Below are 23,464 nucleotides of genomic sequence, written 5' to 3' on the forward strand. Positions count from 1 at the left end.
CTTGAATGAAGCAGCTCGATAGAAACTGTGAAGATGGCTTTGTGTACAATATTGTTAGAACTGCATGTCCTAGATGTACATATTATAATTTTTTTTAATTTCTTCTAGGCAAAATGTCAGCATTATAAGAGAAAGCAGATGGAGCAACAAGAGACTATTGATTTTTTGCAAAAGGATATCTGTAGATTAACAAAGGAGGAGGAAGAGCGCATTGTCACTCAAAACCGAGTATTTTCTTACCTCTGCAAAAGAGTTCCTCATACCATCCTGGATAGACAGTAACGTTTACTTTATAAATTGATATGTGGATAGATTCATCATTTTTTAAAACTGATTTTATTTTGGGAGTGGTTATATGTATCTCTTATAAATTGGGTTCTGCTTTCTTTATAGTAGGATAAAAATTCCCAGGATTTCTAAGCAAAGAAATTAAGCCCAGAGACAGAAAGACAAGTTAGCAATGAGCTGTAATAGTGTAGGTGGGAGATAATGAAGGCCTGTGTTAGGGCTAAAAGAGAGATATTGTAGAGATGAACAGAAATTGTCCAGGTTGACTGACTATAGTTGTTGAGAGGAGGAGAGGAGTCAAAGATTACTAGATTTCAAGTTAGATTTGGGGAATGGCGAGGAAAGAGGATGAACTCATTTTTGGACAAGTGCCTAAACACCTTATGCCAGCTATGTAGAAGTATCAGGGCTGCAGGTAGAAGGACCAAACTCCAGAGAACTTCCAAATTTCAGATAGACAAAAAAGACGCAGAAGAGAAGTTATGTTGGGTGTCAGGATAACCAAGGAGCAGAGTGTTTCAAGGAGAGGGTGGTATGAAGTGTTACATGCTGCCTCATCAGTTTATATGTTTACCTTCTTCCTGTCTTATTTGCTCAGAACTCCCATTTGACACATAATAACTCCTCACTAAAAGTTTATTGAAGATAGCAGGTAACAATCGTCCAGAATGAGTGGAGTTTGCTAAGGAGGAAAAGATAAAAATGGAATGGTAGCTTAAGGGGGAAGTGTGGGATGAGAGGGCTTGTGAAGTATAGAAAGGATAAGCTAGTATGTGTTGGGATGGGGGAAGGTTGAAAAGAAAGACTAATCCATAAAGTTATATTAAAAGCACAATTGGTTGAATTAGATCTAAAGGCAGGAGATGGGTAAGTTTCCCAAGATAGGAGAGACATAGTATGAATTCTTACTTTAAAAAGAATAACATGTGAAAGTATAGTGTTATTTTATTTCTTTTTAAGGATTTTTTTAAATTAAAAAAGCGGTACATGCTTATAAAAATTCAAATAATATAGAAGTGTTTAAAATGTTATACACCTGCCTGTCCCTCCTAATTCCCACACCTTAGAGATAACCACTTTAATCATTTGGTTTGTGCCCTTCCTAGTATTCACAACAAGAGTGCTCTTGGTATTTTGGGTGGGACTGTCATGCTCATTGATGAAATTTTTAAAAAATATATTTTATTGATTTTTTACAGAGAAGAAGGGAGAGGGTTAGAGAGTTAGAAACATTGATGAGAGAGACACTGATTCAGCTGCCTCCTACACACCTTCTACTGGGGATGTGCCCGCAACCAAGGTACATGCCCTTGACTAGAATTGAACCCGGGACCCTTCAGTCCGCAGGCCGACATTCTATTCACTGAGCCAAACCGGTTAGGACTCATTGATGAAATTTTAATATCTTGCCTTCTCCCCAACCAGTCAGTCTGCAGCCAACTCTTCCCTAGATTATAGTATTATCCCCCAGTTAACCTATAGAGTTCTTTTTCAATACACATACAAAATCTCATACAATTATTTCTTTAAAAAATATTAGTGATATACATTTGGCTATGCAACATTAATTTTTCACTTACTCATTAATAGGACATACAAATATACATTTTCTTTCTAATGCTCTATCATTTTCTATAGTATGGATGTGCCATTATTTATTTAACTTTTTCCTTGTTGAAGAATAAATTGTTTCTGTGTTTTCACCTTTCTAAATAATGGTGCAATGAGCAACTTTGCTCAACTTGACTACAACCCTGGGGCATATATTTCTGTGAGAACGATTGTACAGGTAGAACTGTTGGGACATTGAGAATATACATTTAATATGCTGAAATATGTTTATGATTATTTTTAAAACTATACTTTGAAAGTAATATAATATATGATTTAGTATAATACTGGCAAAACTACTTAAATTTTTTTAAAACTTGCTAGATTATCTGTACACTTATCACTGTCATTTGAAATTATATAGAAAGAATAGTAAATGCTACAATATCACATTTTTAAATAATTTATTTCCTGTTTTCTAGGTTGCTTTGCCTAATTGACTACTATGAATCTAAAATTAGAAAACTTCATAAACAAAGGTACAACTAATCCTGTATTGCAATTTTTAAAGATACTACCCAGTTGAGTCACATCAAAAGTAGTCAGCATTTTGAAACCTAAAATATGCTCTGGAAATTTACCTAATATGTAACTATAAATTTTTAAAATATTTTTTTAAAATTTAATAAATTTTTATTCAGATTATTACAATTTTTCCTCTTTTTCCCCCCATAGTTCCCCTCCACCCGTCCCCACTCCACCCTCTGCCCCTACCTCCCCCCCACAACTGTCCTCATCCATGGGTGTACGATTTTTGTCCAGTCTCTTTCTTCACCCCCCTACACCTCTCCCCCCCGCACCAGTATTGTCAGTCCACTCCCTTTCTATGCCCCTGATTCCATTATATTCACCAGATTATTCTGTTCATCAGATTTTTTATTCACTTGATTTTTAGATTTACTTGTTGATATGTATTTGTTCATAATTTTTATCTTTTTCTTCTTCTTCCTCTTCTTAAAGAATACCTTTCATATAATACTGGTTTGGTGGTGATGAACTCCTTTAGCTTTTTCTTTTATCTGTGAATCTCTTTATCTGCCCTTCAATTCTGAATGATAGCTTTGCTGGTTAATCTTGGTTGTAGGTTTTTGCTATTCATCATTTTGAATATTTCTTGCTACTCCCTTCTGGCCTGCATAGTTTCTGTTGAGAAATCACCTGACAGTCATATGGGTGCCCCCTTGTAGGTAACTGTTTTTCTCTTGCTGTTTTTAATATTCTCTCTTTGTCTTTTGCTCTTGACCTTATAATTATGATGTGTCTTGGTATGGTCCTCTTTGGATTCCTTTTGTTTGGGGTTCTGTGCACTTCCTGGATTTGTAAGTCTTATTTCTTTCCACCAGGTGGGGGAAGTTTTTGGTCATTATTTCTTCAAATAGATTTTCAGTATCTACTCTCTCCTCTTCTTCTGGCACCCCCATAATTCTGATGTTGGTATGCTAGAAGTTGTCCCAGCAGCTCCTTATACTATATTCATATTTTTGGATTCGTTTTGCTTTTTGCTTTTCCAGTTGAGTGTTTTTTGCTTCTTTGTATTTCAAATCTTTGACTTGATTCTTGCGATCCTCTAGTCTGCTGTTAGATCTCTGTGTAATATTTTTCATTTCAGTCAGTATATGTTTAATTTCTAATTGGTCCTTTTTCATATCTTCAAGGGTCTCACTAAATTTATCGGCCTTTTCTAGAAAATTGTTGAAAAACCTTATAACCATGGTTTTAAAGTCTACATCCAGTCGTTTGCTTTCCTTCATTTCTTTCATTTGTGATCTGTTTCTTTGTCTCTGCATTTTGGCTGCTTCCCTGAGTGATAGAGTGGCTTTGTATGCTAGGTGTCCTATATGGTCCAGTGGCTCAGCCTCCCCAGTTACCTGAGGTGGACACTCTTGGTGCATCTCTTTGTGGGCTGTGTGCAGTCTTGTTGTAGTTAAGCCTTAATTGTTGTTGGTATCACTGGAAGGAATTGACCTCCAGTCCAATTGACCTCCAGGAATTGACCTCCAGTGTCTATGCTGGGAGAACTTCTGTGCTGGAGGTACCCTTATGAGACAAGACTTCCAAAAGCCTCTGTGCTCAGCTTGGATGGTACAGAGTCTCAGTGCGGAATAGACAGCATTGGCTTCCCGTCATCCCGTCCTAATTGGCCCCTTTGTCTCAGTGTCCTGTGGTAATCGCTGCAAGCACCTTTAGGTTAATGGTTTTCAATTAACCTAAAATAGCTGAATAATCTAAAGCCAAATAACCTAAAGTGCTTTCATATACAGTCATTAAAACAGTAGCTAGTCTATTTCATTGTTTATAGATGAAACAGTTCTTTTAACAGAATGTTAACAGTTCTTTTAACATTCTTTGTGCCATGGTCTAGTTTAGGGACAAAGGATAACATGATAAACTAACCAGCTAAATCTCCACTTTGATTAAGCATACATTCTAGTATTCTTAAGAAAAATAACTTTCCAGAAACTCAGCAGGACCAGTGACAGAGCTGTGCTGGTTGCTGATTCCTTCTAGCCCCTTGAGACTCTTAAAAAGAGAGCAGATGGAGGGAAGAAGGCGAGGGGGAGGGGGGGAGAGAGGGAGGAAGGGAAGACAAGAACAGCTAATGGTAGAGTAAATCCTTGCTTCATTCTATTCAGAAAGCAGTATTATAAGTAACTTTAGGGACCTTCTCATTTTCAAATGATACTTACGTTTTAGATTGTAGGCGTGGTGTTAGATTCTGCAGAGATAGGACAGAATTTTAGGTAGGGTTCTTACATTCTAGGATTTTGCAGTCTACTAAGGGAGATTAAATGTCCACTTATACTCTACATCTTTTCATATAGTTTTTTTGTGACATAAAAGTATTAAAAGGAAAAAAACAGTATGCTTTGTTTACTCATTCAACAAATGCTTTTTCATTTACTCTTAGGCTCCATACTCTTCTAGAAAATGAGATATCATGGTGAACAAGACAATGTTCTGGTTTCCGTTGATCTTATATTTTAATTAAGGTGATAGCAGATATACCGTATTTTCCGGTGTATAAGACGACCCCCTAATTTTGCAGTTAAAACATAGGTTTAGGCCTATATTCGCTGTATAAGACTACCCCCCACTTCAAAGAAAAGACTTACTTTGCCATCAAGATCTGCAGGTAATTTTTGTGCAATTTTGGTCTTTTGCCCCCGATTTTCAGTTGCCTTTTTTTCATTTCAAAAGTCGTCTTATATGCCGGAAAATACGGGTATATACTCTACTCTTAGGTAGTAGTACTTAATACCTAATACTGTTCTCTATTGAGGACAAGTAAAAAATTTGGCTTAAATTTTAATTCATATTTGGGTTATTAAATAAATCATTTCTTTGAAGATAGATTTTTTTTCCCATAAGTGTACTGCATCTATTTTTCATAGGCGATATAATGAAGATGAAAGTCAGTCAGAGGACGATGACGACTGCAGCAGTCTTGATGCCTCACCAACTTATAAAGGCCTTCTACTGGTACAGGGACTACATGACTCATAAACACTTTTTTATAAAGCAAAATAATCATGGAGGAAAGTTAACTTTTTTATTTGAAATATGTTGCAGTCATTACAGAATCAACTGAAGGAATCAAAATTTAAGATTGATACACTTTTAAGTGAAAAGCTGAATCTCCAAAAAGATTTGGAAACCAGGTGAGAGAAACTTAAGTAATTTTTATGTAATCTTTGAAAAGTAAGCACATATTGGAATTTAGAATGTTAAATGAGTTCGTTCTAGCCCTTTTACTCTAAAACTAATCTTGAGGAAATTCATACTCTCATTCATTTTAGTCAGTTGTCTGTCATATAATGGAAGGAACAAGAACACATAGGTAGGCACGGGAAGTGAGAAAATAGGAGTCTACATTGAAAAGATAAAACTGGGTAGGAACTCAGAGTTGATTCAGTAGTAGATTTTTATACTAGTAGGTTTACCGTCCCTAGATTCCTTTAGGACATAGTATTTCATCATATCCTAATGTTGTGGGAGAAGAAGAAAATGAAAAGTTTAAATGGAGCCCTAATCAGTTTGGCTCAGTGCATAGAGCATCACTGCGGACTGAAGTGTCCTGGATTCGATTCCAGTCAAGGGCATGTAGCCTGGTTGTGGCCACATCCCCAGTAGAGGGTGTGCGGGAGGCAGCAGGTCGATGTTTCTCTCTAATCGGTGTTTCTTACTCTCTATCCCTCTCTCTTACTCTCTGTAAAAAAAAAAAAAATCAATAAAATATATTTAAAAAAATTTTTTAAATGGAATATAACAGAAAGGTATATTTATATACAGCATACTACTACAAAAGAATGAGACTCTACATGTGTACAGTGATTAATAAGGAATGAGACATTTGCCAAAACCTTTTGGCTCAGTGGATAGAACATCAACCTGCGCACTGAAAGGTCCTGGGTTTGATTCCGGTCAAGGGCATGTACCTTGGTTGTGGGCATCTCCAGTAGGGGATATGCAAGAGGCAGCTGATCGATGATACTCTCTCATCGATGTTTCTAACTCTCTATCCCTCTGTAAAAAATTAATAAAATATATTTTTTAAAAATTTAAAAAAAGGAATGAGACATTTAATTCAACAAATATTTATTGAACATCTATTATAAGTTAGACACTTTCCTAGTATACAAGCTCTAGTATAATATAATGACCAAAACGAATACCTATTCTCATAAAGCTTATATTTTAATGGAGAGGGCATTGATACCTATAGTATAAACCTTTTATGTAAATTTTAACAACCTGCCACATAGTAATATGGAAAATTGTATAAATAGTAAAAATTTAAAACATGCAAGGGAATTATGAACAGTGGTTACTTATGTTATGCAAAAGATAGGAATGACATTACTAAGGGACACATATGGAGTAGAAAGTATATGTATAATGTTTTAGTTAAGAGATTTGAACCAAATCTGTTAATATTCAACTTTAATATAGTAAAACTATTTATAAAATACTATTTGTTTTACTAAATATTTCACATATAAACAAATAATAGGTTTACAATGATAAAAATGGGTAAAAGTTTTATTAAAAAATATATTTTATTGACTTTTTTTTTTTTTTTTTTTTTTTTTTTACAAAGAGGAAGGGAAGAGAGAGAGTTAAAAACATCAATGAGAGAGATACCGATTCAGCTGCCTCCTGCACACCTCCTACTGAGAATGTGCCCACAACCAAGGTACATGCCGTTAACTGGAATCGAACCTGAGACCTTTCAATTTGTAGGCCGACACTATATCCACTGAGCCATACCAGTTAGGGCTGGGTAAAAAGTTTTGAATAGGAAATATAGAGAAGAAATCCAATGGCCAATCAACTCTCACTAGCAGTCGTGAGATATTTTAAGAATTTTAATAAGCATATTTGTGACAAGTAACAAAGTATATACTATTGTTTATTATTAAATATCCTTACATGTTTATTTAATACATTGAATATATTCAATATGATTTATTTTCTACAGGCCCACACAGCATGAATTAACAATTTATAAACAACAGGTGAAGAAACTGGAGAAAGCCCTAAAGAAAAGCATCAAGTAATTATATTTTTGGAAGTTACAAATTTATTAGGCTTTTGTATTTTATTACCTCTCATTTTCCCTCATAGTGAGGTTGGCTTAAAATTACCAGGCTGATGGAGGGAAATGACATTAAAAAGGGGTATTTCTGGTTCCACAGTTTAAAAAACAATTTCTACTGTGCTAGATTTGGCTATATATTCATCTTAAATAAGAACAAGAAAACAGAATTTGCCTAATTTAATAAAGGGCAAGATTTTAACTAGAAATTGTCTTTGGAAATCATGGAGGGATTTTAAGAGAATCATTGAAATTAGAAATGTCAAATCCCAAATCATGGTGGTAGTCATGACCTGAAAAATATATAGCCTCATCATACTTTAAAAGTACCAGAATGAATGCAGTGATCCATTCATATTCACATTTGTATCTTCTTTGACTTTGAAAAACACATATTCAGAGGAGTTTCAAAAATTTTTTCCTCCAATAGTGGGTAGTATTTTCTGAAGATTATGTGTACTCTGACTCAAGGGAATGGGATTTAAGGGATTATTGGGATGAAATATTTTGAAAACTATATGAATTAATTTATGTATTAGATGTATTAAATCAATTGTATTAGCATAAGTTGATTCAGTTTTTAATGACAGCTTTATTTCCTTCTTCCTGTGGCAATACTTCTTCCATTTAGTATTCTGGATATATAAGAATTATATATTGAATTAGATAAAATGATACAGAAGGAAAAACTAAAGAGAGAAGTGAAGGTTTGGAAAAGCTGCATTCATTCATTCAATTACTATTTTTTCCCTTCCTACAATAGTAATTGCTTGACATTTTGGGTACCTATGATACCTCCTTCTATCTGCTTGGCATTCTGGGTACTGGAATTACAGTGGTAAACCAAATAGAAAAGGTTCCTGCTCTCGTGGAGATCACACAACAGGAGAAGACCAGTGAAAATGACAAGACAGTTTTGATATAAAAGTAATAAATGTAAGATAGTGTAAGAGTTGCTATTGTGTGAGTTTTGGACAGATCAAAGGTGGCAGTAGTGATGGTGTTGAGAAGTGTTTGGAATATTAGAATGGATAGATTGTGATGGATTGAATACAGGCAGCTGGGAGGGAGAGGAAAATCAGGACTCCTACTTTTAGGCCTGAATAACTAGGTAATTGTTTGTGCATTAACCAAGTTGGGAAAATCAGCTGAGAAACAACTAGTAAAAGGAGGCTATAGGGAGGTAATAAGTCAGAGGAGAAAGTGTAAGCAAGAAAAAGCTTTTCATTAGCCCTTTTAGGGTCTCTGTCTGGGCCTGAAAACTAAACTGACAAGGACAGATTAACATGAGAAAAGCATACAGATTTATTGAATATAAGTTTTATATGATATAGCATCCTTAAGGAAATAAAGATCTGAACATGCAGTTAAGCCTGAGTGTTTTTATACCAGGTTTGATGAAGAGTGGAAGTTGTGGTAAAATGTAATAGGACAAAAGAGTATGAACTAAGGGTAGTAAACTGGGGGAGACTCAGTTGGTGTCCCTCTGTCTTCAGGGATAAAGTTTCTCTTTTCCTCCTGGCACAGGAGGGCTTTCTGATCTGCCTCAAGAAAGAAGAGGGAGGTCAGGAAAACCTTCCTGCACCTACCATTTTCAGAGAGAGAGAGAGAGAGAGAGAGAGAGAGAGAGAGAGAGAGAGAGAGAGAGAGAGAGAGAGAGATAGATCAGTAATGCGAGAGAGTCATTGATAGGCTGCCTCCTGCATGGCCTGCACCTGCCATTTTAAAATTCCTTCAGCTTAAAACATTTCTTATGTCAATGTGGTATATTTTGTAGTGCCATGCCTTGATCCTCTACAAAGGAATCTTACTGACTTTAAGGCAAATATAATACACACATGCATATATATATATATATATATATATATATATATATATATATACAGAGATAACAGAGTTAATCCTTATTATTTGCAGATAACATATTTGTGAACTTGCCTACCTGCTAAATTTTATTTTTAATCCCCAAATCAATATTTGCTGCACTTTCATAATCACTCATGGACATGCCCAACACAAACATTTCCAGCTGTTGAACAAGATGATGTTCTGCCCTTTTCTTTCAGCCCTTATGCTGTAAAGAAGTATCCTTGTTATCACAGTGCCACTCTTTTTTTTTTTTTTTCTTTTCCATTTTTGGGCTTTTTGTTAGTGATTTCTCTGAGATGGCTCCCAGGCCTTCATGTGACAGGTATCCTTTCTGTACCAGGAGGAAAGAAGCAACTTTATCTCTGAAGACAGGGACACCACGAAGAATCTGAGTTTCCCCAGTTTACTACCCTTAGCTCATACTCTTCTTCTGTATACACAAGAAAGCTGTGATGTGCCTTACAGAAAAAATACACGCGCTACATAAACTTTATTATGGCATGAGTTATAGTGCTGTTAGCCCTGTCTTTAAACATTCACACACAGTTGAGAAAGTATGACCAGATGCATGCAGGAACCTGACCTTATATTTCCCCTAGGAGTAGTGGTTTCATCTTTGCTAATTAGTGTCTGTTGTTTAGTAAGCATATTTGTGACTTTATAGAACATATTTACCACTAATAGGAATTGACTAAATATGTTTTGTGTTGTTCATTAGGCTCTGGTCTTTAGGTTGACTTTTCACTATTAGCCTTTAAAATTATTATTCAGAACCAATCCCTGCCATATTTTTCTGCAATATTTTAAGAAATTATATTTTTTAATAATTTAAATTTGGAATTTTAAAAATGTATTTTTGGTATATGGGACGATGCTGCAACTCACTGAGCCACATTGTCTAGGGCTTAAAAGTTTTTTGTTTTTTTTAAAAGTATTTAGATGTAGAAACAGAATTTGGAATGTTAGGTAACTTGCATCACATGGGTGGTACGTAGAAGAAATCAGTTCTGTACCCAATCATTTTTACTCCAAAGCACACACTCCTAACCATCACACTAATAATTAGAACCAAACAAAACACCCAATGAAAAGAAATTTTTAAGGTAAAACATTTCAAATTTTTATTTTAAGTGGCAGGGTTAAAATATTTTTCAAACAACTGATGTTGGAGAAATAATTAAGAATATGATCTGTCAATCCATGAGTCCTTTCTACATATATAGAAAAAAAGAAACTGTTTCATTACTGAATAAACATTCAGCCAGATTGATATGTTCTATAGACAGTCTGCTAAAGAGATAACAAAGACAGAAAGAGATCTCACCCTTTTGTACAGCCAGGCAGATACTATGAATTGTAATGGATAAAAGGAAAAAGAAAACTTTTCATAACTTTAGCAGCTGGTCGTTGTTTCTCATCAACGTTTCTGGCTCTCTATCCCTCTTCCCTTCCTCTCTGTGGAAAATTATATATATATAAAAGAAGCAGAGCTGTTGCTGTTGTCTACATAGAATGAGTGTCTGCTATGTAGGCAAAATATCCCTTAGTGCCAGGGGTCCTCAAACTTTTTAAAGTGGGGGCCAGATCACGGTCCCTCAGCTGGAGGGCCGGACTATATGAACTACTAATTCCTACTGTAACACCTTGGCTGCGCTCACTGCCCAAAAAACCTGGCGGGCAGGATCAGACTCCCCTGGGGGCTGCATGTGGCCCGCGAGCCGTAGTTTGAAGACCCCTGCAGTCACTCTTAGGGGATTTTTATGGCCTTCAGGCCCTGCTCACTGCTTTGGAAACTACAAAACAACTCTAGCATATTTCTGAGTACAGCCTATTCTGCTACAATATAGGTTTCTCAAACATTAACTTAATTGGAAAAAAAAAAAAAAAAGCTTTTCTCTTTGGCTGCTTAAAGGTCAGTCACCATCATGATTGACACAGTAACTAGCGACCAGAAAGTTCATGACCAATAGACTGCTTGCACTGAAACAAATGGTCATTGATATCCTTCACCCTGCAAGACAGCAGTACCTAAGGCAGAAATTGGGGGAAAGCTAGCCAAAATGTGTAAGACCACACCAGATGCTATCTTTGTATTTGGATTCAGAACCCACTTTGGGGATGGCAAGACAACTGGCTTTGGGATGATTTATGATTCCTTGGATTATGTAAAGAAAAATGAACTCTAACCTAGGCTTGTCAGACATGGTCTGTATTAAAAGAGACAACTTCCAGAAAACAGCGACAGGAATGCAAGAATGGAATGAAGAAAGTCAGGAATTACAAAGGCCATGTTGGTGCTGGCAAAAAAGTCAAGATTCTTCAGTGACTCTCTGTGGTAATTGTGCAGATTTTTCATGAGAGGATTAATAAACTAAGAACTTAAAAAAAGGCCAAAAAAAGAGAGAACAGCATTTTTGGTGGGATAAAAAAGAATTTAATGCAGATTGAGACAGAAACTCAAATAGTGTCCCAATTGCAGGGTGAAAACAAGAGGTTTTATGAGAAAAGGAAAGGAACAATTATGTGAATAGAAGTGTTGATCTAAAAAAAGCCACAATGAGCGACCACAATCATTTGTTTGAGATCCAAAAGAATAGCTTATCAGGAAGCATTGATTCAGGCGGAAACCCAAAGTGTCCCAATTGGGTTAATGGCAAACGGTTTTTATGAGAAAGGGAAGGAGACATGAATAATGACATGAATAGAAGGTACAAGTTTCTATGGATATTAATAAGTAAAGGAAGGAATTTCTATAGGGGCACGTAAGCTAGGTCATTCTTTAGCTAAATATGGTGAAGCTAATTCTAAAGAAGGTCTTTAATTTTCAGTCCAGAGTGTCAGCTTTCCTGTTAGCTTTTCAAATAGTTGTTTGAAATACAGTGATGTTTTAGGCCTAGTCCAGTGGTCTGCAAACTATGTCTCTCGAGCCACATGCGGCTCTTTGGCCCCTTGAGTGTGGCTCTTCCACAACATACCACATACCCTAATCAAGTTAATAACAATGTGCTTACCTATATAGTTTAAGTTTAAAAAATTTGGCTCTCAAAAGAAATTTCAATCGTTATACTGTTGATATTTGGCTCTGTTGACAAATGAGTTTGCCGACCACTGGCCTAGTCTAAAGGTTGTTTTGCCCATTTTGAACATTCCAGAGGTTCAAGGAGCAAGACTGTAAAGTTAGTTAACATTTAAATTCAGATACATCAGTTTACTGGTATTCCCACTAGAGAGCATATTGGCTTTTCTGTCTCTTGTATTTTAGATAATATGCTCTTGACTGCCTTTAGGCAAAGCTGTAAAGTATGTGAATATGGAAAATAGGTGGGAAATCAACTGGAAAATGGATTATGAGATCTTTGTGTCTACTAGAGGAAAGAGGCTGACTTTTTACCTAGAACTAATCCATTTACTTTTTATTTTTGTCATATACTCACCAGAGAGCAGAGAAAAGCAATTGAGTGAAGATCAAGGGCCATGCATGTTACTGGAGTAGGTAATTGTAAGATAGTAGTAAGAAATGAGGTAAGAAAGAAGTCAGTAGGAATATTGGGTTAGGACTAACCACATGGAGAGATTCAAATGCTAACCCAAGGAGATTAGTTTAATTTACAAAGCAATGGTAAGCAATTGATTGTTTTTTAGCAGGCAAATGACATGTGAGTCATGGAATCAATTTGATGAGTCAAGATTCTGTAGGAAACTGATAAGCATACTCAAAGTTAAGATAGTTAATTTAAAATGGGTATAAATAGACCTGTTTTTCAAAGGGAGGATAGAAGGAAGAATATCTACTACAGTTTGACTTCAGAGATTTTTGGAGAAGGGCAATGGTTTGCTACTAGGTAGATACACTCATACATAGTTATGTTTCTGGGCAAAGAGACTCCCCCAGCATTCTAATAGCATCCAGTAATAATGTTTTCTTGGGTTTCCATGCCCTCTTGACTGGCCCAAGCATCACGTTATCAGTGGAGCATGAAGAGAGAACCATACTTTCTAGCTCAGCAGTTGCCTACTGGTGGTCCAAGGGGTCCAAAGGGTTGGTGACCGCTGCTCTAGTTCTTGCTGTTTCAGTGCCCAAGCCAGTTGCCCTACCCATTGATTCTTTCTTCCTTTCTCTTGTAGCTCCCAAGCTTGGATCCCTTGGAAGCTGCTTCCATTCTTTACTGTAGTTCTTTCCTATTCTGTATTTTTTGCAAGTGTTGGGGAGTGGTTAGAACTTTCTTCTTCAGTCTTATCCCTTTTGTTATCAGCAGTTCCTTCTAATTTATGGTCTATTGAGAGGATCTTCTTATTTCCAGTGACAATATGGTTTACATTTTAAAAACGCATGTATGCATGTGTGTGAGCACATGTACACACATACATTCATAAAATGATATAAAGCTGTTGGGAGGGTAGCTGGATCATTTGACTGAGTTTGTTATCTTCATCCAGTATGTAGGAAAGCATTTTGTATTATCTTGACTTTTCCCCCCCTCTAGATTACAGGATTGTCTCAGTCAAAGCAAGACTGAGGACACAGAGAAAAAAGATGACCCCAGCAAAGATAACCAGCGGCAGGCCCTAATTGACCAGAGATTCTTTCAGGTATGGAATAGCTGGCAAAGAGATTAGTGTTTGTAGTCGACTTTGGTTTTAATTGCAGTGTCCTAAATTATCCGTTGGTAAGGAATATTTGTATCCAATATTTGTTGTGCTTATCCTGTCATGTCTTGCCATGACATACTATGGTTCTCATTAGAACTTATGTTTAATCATGTTGATGAAACTGTTGTACTTTCAAAACATTACAAATGTCAATCTTGTTAAAGATCTTGCTCTCAATGATAATTTAGTGGAGAGAAATATTTTCCCATTAAAATTGTATTTAAAAATTTTAAATATAATAGAAGTGACATACTGAAATGCACTAAAATAAGCAATAAACAAAACTGCTTGTAAATAAGCATCAGAAGTCAAATTCTCAAGAAACCTGTAGCTTTTATGGGGAGAAAAGAAAAATAGCACAGCATTTTCCACTCACTAGTTCTGCCACTTTTTAAAAATACATTAATCTTGATAAATCCTGGCCAATGAATCACTAACATTTTCTTACATAGGCTGGTCACTATCCAGATCAGTTTGATCACCTCTCAGCAAGACCTGCATGATGTTTTTTAGGATTTCTGTTTAGAATGTGTGGGGCTTTATAATTCACTAGAGGCCCGGTGCATGAAATTCATGCACGGGGGCGGCGTTTCCCTCAGCCCAGCCTGTACCTCTCCAATGTGGAACCCCTCGAGAAATGTCCAACTGCCCATTTAGGCCCATTCCTAAACAGTTGGACATCACTCTCACAATCCAGGACTGCTGGCTCCCAGCTGCTCGCCTGCCTGATTGCCCCTAACTGCTTCTGCCTGCCAGCCTGATCACCCCCTAACTTCCCTCCCCTATAGGCCTGATCACCCCCAACTGTCCTCCCCTGCTGGCCCAGTCACCCCTAACTACCCTCCCTTGCCAGCCTGGTTGCCCCTAACTGCCCTCCCCTGTTGGCCTTGTTGCCCCCATCTGCCCTCCCCTGCATGCCTGGGTCCCCCATAACTACCCTCCCCTGCCGGTCTTCTTGTGGCATCCATTTTATATCCATATGGGGGCAGCCATCTTTGACCACATGGCAGTGGCCATCTTATGTGTTGGAGTGATGGTCATTTTGCATATTACCTCTTTATTATATAGGATTGTCCTTATTCAGAACTTCAGCGCAAGCTGTGAAACATCAGGAAATGCTCCCATTTAATATCCAAATTAGCTTTAATATAATATAAGAAGTGAGGAATAGGGAAATATGGGACTCTAGCTAAGGATATTTGGATGATAATTCTTCTCTATGTGGATTATAATAGGTCATAACTACTTTCAAGTCTACATCAGTTAATATATTTTAGTTTTTGTGTGAAATCTGTGGTTCTCATTAGAACTTATGTTTAATCATATTGATGAAACTATTGTACTTTTAAAACATGACAAGTGTCAGTCTTATTAAAGACCTTCTTAATGCCTAAAACTAACTTTGAAAATGAAGTTACATTGACATATAAAGCACTCCTTTTACTTATGTCACTTTTAAAGGACTATGGTAAACATTTCAATTAAAGACATTCTTTTTTTTTTTTTTAAGGTACTGAGTAGCATCAACTCAATTATTCACAACCCAAGAGCTCCAGTAATACTTTATAAACAGAGCAAAGGAGGAGTCCAACATTTTAATAAAGATTTTGGTCAAGATTGTGAATTTGAGCATCTTGTTCCTATCCTAGAAATGTGGGCAGATCAACTGACTTCCCTGAAGGTAAGGGGCTGAATAGTTTTTACATGCTTAGAAAACCTATTGGAATTGTGGATGTGATTAATAGGCGAGGCTTAATTTGTTTTAACTGTAAAGCTAAAATGGCTTATCTTATTAAGTGTTTTTTTTAAATATATATTTTATTGATTTTTTAACAGAGAGGAAGAGAGAGGGAAAGAAAGTTAGAAACATTGATCAGCTGCCTCCTGCACACTCCCCACTGGGGATGTGCCTGCAACCAAGGTACATGCCCTTGACTGGAATCAAACCTGGGACCCTTCAGTCCGCAGGCCGACGCTCTATCCACTGAGCCAAACCGGTTTTGGCCTTATCTTATTAAGTGTTAATCTTGCTACTTACATATCTGTTTTAAGTACTATCTATTTGATGTTGTCATTACTATAAGCTGCCTCCTATAAGATTCTACCAAACAAGACATTTTTTAGGCTCATTGCTTTGTTAGAAATCGATAGTAGATCCACTTTGACTTCTAGGTGCTTCCCTGTTCTACTTTCATCTCCCTCTTTTTGTTATCTCCATGATACAGATTTTCCTCACCCTTATTTCTCTTCAAATGTAGTGTTTTATCCTTCATTTCATTTTAATTGGGAATGTTTCTTTTCTTTTCATATTTAAAATTATTTTTTCTTTTAAAGCTTATCTCCATGTCTGTCTATTCTGTGGAGCAGATTTTGGTCAGATAGTTAGCCAGTACTACTATTACTTATTCTTTTTATCCATGGGAGATGAAATTTTCTTCACTTTATACAGTTGTTATATATTTTTTATTAACTTCAGGTTTTTCCAGATTTTGTTGAGTAGCTCACTGAAAGGTGAATTGCTAAAGTCATAGTATTTAATTTCTGTACCCATTAAATTTTTATTTTTTAAACACATACACACACACACACACACACACACACACACACACACACTAGAGGCCCGGTGCACGAGATTCGTGCACAGAGCAGATGGGGGTGGGGGGTGTCCCTCAGCCCAGCCTGCACCCTCTCCAATCTGGGACCCCCAGAGGGATGTCCAACTGCCCATTTAGACCCTAAACTGGCAATCGGACATCCCTCTCACAATCCAGGACTGCTGGCTCCCAACTGCTCGTCTGCCTGCCTTCCTGATTGCCCCTAACTGCTTCTGCCTGCCAGCCTGATTACCCCCTAACCACTCCCATGCCAGCCTGATTAATGTCTTAACTGCTCCCCTGCCAGCCTGTTTGCCCCCAACTTCCCTCCTCTGCCGGCCTGGTCACTCCTAACTGCTTTCCCCTGCAGGGTTGATCTCCTCCAACTGCCCTCTCTTGCAGGCCTGGTGCCTCCCAGCTGTCCTCCCCTGCTGGCCATCTTGTGGTGGCCATCTTGTGTCCACATGGGGACAGCCATCTTTGACCACATGGGGGCAGCTATTGTGTGTTGGAGTGATGGTCAATCTGCATATTACTCGTTTATTAGATAGGATAGAGGCCTGGTGCATGGGTGGGGGCCAGTTGGTTTTCCCTGAAGGGTGTCCCGGATCTGGGTGTAGGGTGGCTTGAGCCAGGGGCCTGTGGTGGTTTGCAGGCTAGCCATGTCCCCTGGTGACCCAAGTGGAGGCTCTGGTATTCTGAATTTATTTACCTTCTACAATTGAAACTTTGTAGCCTGGAGCAGAGCCAAGCCTCATGCTCGCTCCATGGCCGGCAGCCATTTCTGTTTGGATTTGTTTACCTTCTATAATTGAAACTTTGTGGCCTTGTGTGGAAGCTTAGGCTGGCAAGGGCAGGTGGAAAGCTTGGCTTCCTACGTTGCCTGGGAAACCCAAGCCTCCCTCCTGTTGTCTGTGGTTGTAGCCATTTTGTTTGGGTTTATTTGCATACTTGCTTTGATTGGCTGGTGGGCGTAGCGGAGTGAGGGTACTTTGCATATTACTCTTTTATTAGGTAGGATATGTGTATATATGTATACATACATATATTTTATTAATTTCAAAGAGGAAGGGAGAGGGAGAGAGATAGAAACATCAATGAGAGAATCATTGATCAGCCGCCTCCTGCACACCCCGCACTGGGGATGGAGCATGCAAACCGTGCATGTGCCCTTGACCGGAATCAAACTGGGGACCCTTCAGTCCACAGGCCAAAACTCTATCCACCGAGCCAAACCAAGTTAGGGCTGTACCCTTTAAATTTTATATTTTTCAGTAACTAATATATATAGCATTCCTCTGTTCATGAAGGTGTGATTCAGTAATAGTATTTATCAATAGAAGCCTTATCATAGGAAGCATAAAGGTTGCCAAAGATACGTGTAAGAATGTGTAAGTTCCAGGGGTTTTGTCTTTGTCCTCTGATGTGTTCCAAGGAATCTCCTGATATATAATCAATATTCAATATTTGTCAAAAGAAAATGAATCAGAATAGCATAGTCCAAGGCAACAAAATAGAGAAGATAGGCCTGAATTTAAAAAGTTTTTAATGAAAGCACACCTGTAACTGACAAAAGAATCTTCACTTTTCAGTCTAATTTTTTCTTCCCATTTTAACTAGGGCTCAGATAGAGCTATAAAATAAAAATAAAAATTTTTTAATTGAGTGACAGTGTTGGATTAATATACCTATTTTATAGGCTTGAGTTCTCCAGTTTATATCTTAGAAGAGAGTGGAATAATTAGTGATTAATTATGTAAATCATGGCATTTTCCAAATTATTGCTTGTCAGGGGATTCTTCCAATAGAAGAGAATAGTGCTGATTTCACTTTTCTCCTTCTCAGGGCAGATGGGCTAAAAAAAAAGCCCTAGCCTTCCCAAGACAAGGGAAAGATTAGAAGAGAAAGAGAGAAAGGAGGCAAAGGAAGAATCAAATAAATGTATAGTCACTGGTTATTTACTGTGTTCATTGTGGGAGGTATCAGAAAATATGAACATAGATTCAGATTAATTGGAGAGAGAAAACATGCTAAAATATATGAAATAAAATTTACCATAGGAAGAAATGAAAACAGATAGGCCATGAAGTGCCAAGTGGAGGATGCAAATAATTTGTACTCCAGATTCTGGAGGAGGAAGGAGCCCCCAAGAAAAGCTTTACAGTGGTGGTGGTGAGTTCTTGCTACTGTATATTTTTCTCACTAGAAGGAGAGGAGAATTAGTTTTATAATTAGAATATCCTAAGGACCCCCCAACAGGAATTTAGTGACTTTGCCACTGAAATAACTCAGAGATTGGGGGCCGTGCATCAGATATTTACCTTATGCTGCAGAATCGGGATCCAAATTGAGCAAGTACGTGAGGTTCTTTGAGGTCTCTTCATATGAGAGGTTTTTCTAAATGTAGCAGCCTCTGAGTTTGGGACAGCCATTTTCCCAGATTAGTTTATTTCTCAAGTTAGACTTGGCATAAAAGAGAAAGATGGAAAACGCGTGGAGCTAGCTAGCTAGCTGTCTCCTTCCTATTGTCTTTCCCACCACCCACATTTCCCAGAAAGTTGAGCTACAGACTCTGTAGCTTTCCCAGCCCAATGCTGTGGTGTGCTGTGGCTTCCCATCCCCTAGTGCTCCAGAGGCCAGCCGTCCAAAGTCGGACATGACCTGTACTTCTACATCCCTTAGCTGAGCAATGTGGAGAATCTAGAAGACCCTCTTTTAGGTTTTTTGGGGCTTACTTGATGGACCACTACAGCCATCCTGCACTGCTAAGTACATCAGACATCTTCTCTCCCCCACCCCCTTAATCTTGCTAAGACTTTTATTCTCAAGCAGAAATTTATAATTGGTGTGGTTTGCACCATAGGCCATTTGTTTATGACTACATCTTGTTGATGGAACGTTGGTTAATGAAAGTATCATTATGCTGCAACTTTTGGACTTTTAAAAAAATTCTGGTGTCACCTAGTGTTTAAAACATTCATTTGACACTGAATGTATTGCCTTGAATTGCTAAAATAGGTAATTACCTTCTTATCAAATGAAAGGTTAAAGAAGTCTGGGCATTAATTGAAAAGTGTTAAATAAGTGGAGGACTAAAAGAGTTGGGGGGAAAATGTCCTGTATACTTTCTGTATTCTGAAATTGCACTAATACAGTAACCACCTGCCACGTGTAGCTTTATTGAAATGTGGCTAGTTCCAATTGAGATGTGCTGTAAGTATAAAATACTCTATTTAGAACACTTAGTGTGGAAAAAATAATATTAAATATTAAATCATAAAAGTTCAGATATATTGGGTTAAATAAAATAAATCATTAAAGTTAATGTCACGTGTTTCTCTTTTTAAAGTGTGGCTACTAGACAATTTAAAATTACTATGACTCAAAAGCAAATGCCCTTAAAGGAAGTGGGATGAGTCAATAATTTGACTCATGCACATATGACAAGGGGGGACTGAAAGGGCAGGCCGGGGCTAACTCCTGATCCTCCATTTTGTAACTGGATCCTAGCCCTCACCCAACCAATCGGCGTCAGCCAAAGCAGTGACATCACCACCACTATAAAACCCTTTGATCTGTTGAAGCTCACTCTCTTCCGCCACACCGCTGTTGGTGTAAGTGGGACAGAGCCCGTGCTAGCATGGAATAAAAGGCTCTTTTGTTTTTTGAAAAAAATAAATAAATAAAATAAAATTACTATGACTCACATTTCTTTTGGACAGCATTGTTCTGAAGGGCAAAGTACTGTGCCATGCACATATGGATGTTTAGTAAATATTTTTCAGTTGAACAATCTTGAAGTTCTAAACTTTCAGTAGCCTTGCCCCTATGCAGTTTAAAATAGACTAGGACAACATGTCTAGACCAGGAGAACTAAGTAGGCCATCATCAAGATTAAGTACAATTAATTTAGGCATCCTTTCAAATTAAAACCTGCTTGGAGATATATGCTATAATACGGATGAAGCTGGAAAATATTATCCTAAATGAAAGAGGCCAGTCACAAAAGGCCATTTATTATATGATTCCACTTTATGTGAAATGCCCAGAATAGACAAATCCATAGAAAAAGAAAGATCAGTAGTTACCCAGGATCTTGGGTCAGGGCAGAATGGGGAATGACTTTAAGTAGGTGCAGGTTTATTTTTGTGTTGATGATAATGCTCAGAAATTAAATAATGTCTGCACATCTCTGTAAACATATTAAAATACTTAGTTATATACTTAAAGAGGGTGAATTTTATGTTGTGTGAATTACATCTTTATAAGTTTGTTATAAAAAGTTCCAGGCCAAGATATAAAGAACAAACTTATTTTTTATCCATCAATAAACCAATTTAAATTATATAAGCTGATAATAAAATAATATATAATTGTTTAAAACATCCAATTTCAAGCAATTATATATATGTTAATATGGAATGTTTTATGTAAGGCCTATATTTACCTGGAGAAAACTATTTTAACAGGTTTCTCTAAACTGGTAATGGTATTTAAAAAAATACTGATAATAGCTGAAACCGGTTTGGCTCAGTGGTAGAGCATCGGTCTGGGGACTAAAAGGTCCCAGGTTCGATTCTGGTCAGGGGCATGTACATTGGTTGCGGGCACATCCCTGATAGGGGGTGTGCAAGAGGCAGCTGGTCGGTGTTTCTCTCTCATCGACGTTTCTAGCTCGCTCTCTCTCCCTTCCTCTCTGTAAAAAATCAATAAAAAAATATATTAAAAAAATACTGATAATAGTCAAAACCGGTTTGGCTCAATGGATACAGCGTCGGCCTGCGGACTGAAGGGTCCTGGGTTCGATTCCGGTCAAGGGCATGTACATGGTTGCGGGCACATCCCCAGTGGGGGGTATGCAGGAGGCAGCTGATTGATGATTCTCTCTCATCGATGTTTCTGGCTCTCTATCCCTCTCTCTTCCTCTCTGTAAAAAATCAATAAAATATATTTTTTCATAAAAAAAAATACTGATAATAATGTACTTAGTAGATCCTAGTATAAATCCTGATTTTAAAAAGACATTGAAACATAATTACATTTTATTAGTATATTTATGGAAACTTATTTTTAAATCAATGATACCTTGTTATTTCTTTTGTTATAAAGGATTTGTATAAGTCCTTGAAAAGACTATCTGCAGAATTGGTGCCTTGGCATAATTTAAAGAAGCCGGATGAAAAGGAAGGTATCAGAGTTGAACACCTGTTGTTTATGGTAGATACCATATTGGAAGAAATTGAAAATAAGGAAAAGGTAATACTACTATGTAAATGTTTATATTTTAACTAGTGGCCTGGTGCACAAAATTTGTGCACTTGGAGGCGGGTCCTTCGCCTAGTCCGGGAGCCCTTGGGGGATGCCCAATTGACAGCAGCATAGTATTTTTACAGCAGCATAGTATTCCCTCGTGTAGATGTACTACAATTTTCTAATCCTGAGCCTACAGTTGGACATCTTAGTGCTGCCGCAGAGCACTACCTGTATGCTCACCAGCCTTGAGCCCAGCCAGGGGACAGCTCCTGCATTGAGCATCTGCCCCCTGGTGATCCATGTGCATCATAGCGACGTCATTCCACAGTTTGGTCAATTTGCATATTAGCCTTTTATTATATAGGAAGATGTAATCTTAACTTAAAATTGGTAACAATATGGATATTGATAGTCTACTAGGACTCTGTTTCTCTTTTTAAAGTTTTTATTTTTTTAAAGATTGGGGATTATTTTTAACATGTGAACTTTCTTTTTCTCCCTTTTTTGGACAGGACAGCAACATACCAAACTTTAAAACTTTGAAAGCTATTGTTTGTCATTTCCAAAAATTATTTGATGTGCCTACTTTAAATGGAGTCTATCCCCGAATGAATGAAGTTTATACTAGGCTTGGAGAACTGAACAGTGCTGTGAGAAACCTCCAAGAACTCTTAGGATTAGGTAATGACCCTTTGTCATTTTGGGTCCCCATTTAAGAATTATTTGTAATCAACAAAAAGTAGGTAAAAAAGTTTAAAGTAAAAAAATTGAGGCTAAGTGAGGGATAATTGAGGATAATTGGTCTGATAAATTAATGATTTTGAGAATTCTTTTAAAATACCTTATTCTTTTTAAAATTTTATTTTATTATTTAAAGTATTACAAATAGTAGTACATGTGTCTCCTTTTTCCCCATTGACCTGCCCCTGGCCTCCCTTACCCCTGGCACATGCCTTCACCGCGCCCCCCTTCCCCCCCCCCCCCCCCCCCCCCCGTGTCTTGTGTCCATTGGTTATGCTTATATGCATGCATACAAGTCCTTCAGTTGATCTCTTAACCACCACCACCACCACCTCCCCCCCACATCCCCCCTCCCAATCCTCCCCTGCCTTCCCAGTGTAGTTTAACATCTGTTGGATGCTTCTTTGCCTCTGGATCTATTTTTGTTCATCAGTTTATAATACTGTTTATATTACACAAATGAGTGAGATCATGTGGTATTTATCTTTCTCTGACTGGCTTATTTCGCTTAGCATAATGCTCTCTAGTACCATCCATGTTGCAAATGGTAAGAATTCCTTCTTTTTTACAGCAGCATAGTATTCCCTTGTGTAGATGTACTACAATTTTCTAATCCAATCATCTGCTGATGGGCATTTAGGCTGTTTCCAAATCTTAGCTTAAAATACATTATTCTTTTATTTCTTTTGCAGATAGTTCATCCTCATTGTGTGTGCTGGTAAGCACAGTTGGAAAATTGTGTAGGTTGATTAATGAGGATATGAATGAACAGGTTATGCAGGTGTTGGGACCTGAAGACCTCCAGAGGTATTTGTTTTTAAAATCTTGCAAAATATCATCAAGAATGCTTGGAGTGGTGAAA

The 23,464-nt window shown here is 37.4% G+C and overlaps 1 protein-coding gene and 1 pseudogene across 9 annotated transcripts in view; both read left to right on the plus strand.

Annotated features, from left to right (window-relative positions):
- The window catches only part of CEP70 (centrosomal protein 70), a 41,682-nt gene that overhangs the window by 12,980 nt on the left and 5,238 nt on the right, over window positions 1-23,464 (plus strand). For 4 of the 8 annotated variants that reach the window (XM_084901777.1, XM_084901776.1, XM_084901778.1 and 1 more), the window contains 10 exons: window positions 109-278; window positions 2,322-2,378; window positions 5,292-5,379; window positions 5,470-5,558; window positions 7,379-7,453; window positions 13,849-13,954; window positions 15,525-15,695; window positions 21,718-21,864; window positions 22,374-22,542; window positions 23,295-23,409. In XM_084901777.1, coding sequence (XP_084757903.1) covers window positions 109-278; window positions 2,322-2,378; window positions 5,292-5,379; window positions 5,470-5,558; window positions 7,379-7,453; window positions 13,849-13,954; window positions 15,525-15,695; window positions 21,718-21,864; window positions 22,374-22,542; window positions 23,295-23,409 — 1,187 coding nt within the window. The remainder of the gene's footprint in view (window positions 1-108; window positions 279-2,321; window positions 2,379-5,291; window positions 5,380-5,469; window positions 5,559-7,378; window positions 7,454-13,848; window positions 13,955-15,524; window positions 15,696-21,717; window positions 21,865-22,373; window positions 22,543-23,294; window positions 23,410-23,464) is intronic. The other 4 variants (XM_084901780.1, XM_084901781.1, XM_084901782.1 and 1 more) reach the window with 2 other exon arrangements.
- On the plus strand, window positions 7,469-13,842 carry LOC311631589 (small ribosomal subunit protein eS24-like; annotated as a pseudogene). The gene has a single exon. The product of its transcript is annotated as a small ribosomal subunit protein eS24-like (transcript).

This window comes from Pipistrellus hanaki (assembly GCF_964339955.1).
Source record: "Pipistrellus hanaki genome assembly, chromosome: 13".
Taxonomy (NCBI): Eukaryota; Metazoa; Chordata; class Mammalia; order Chiroptera; family Vespertilionidae; genus Pipistrellus; species Pipistrellus hanaki.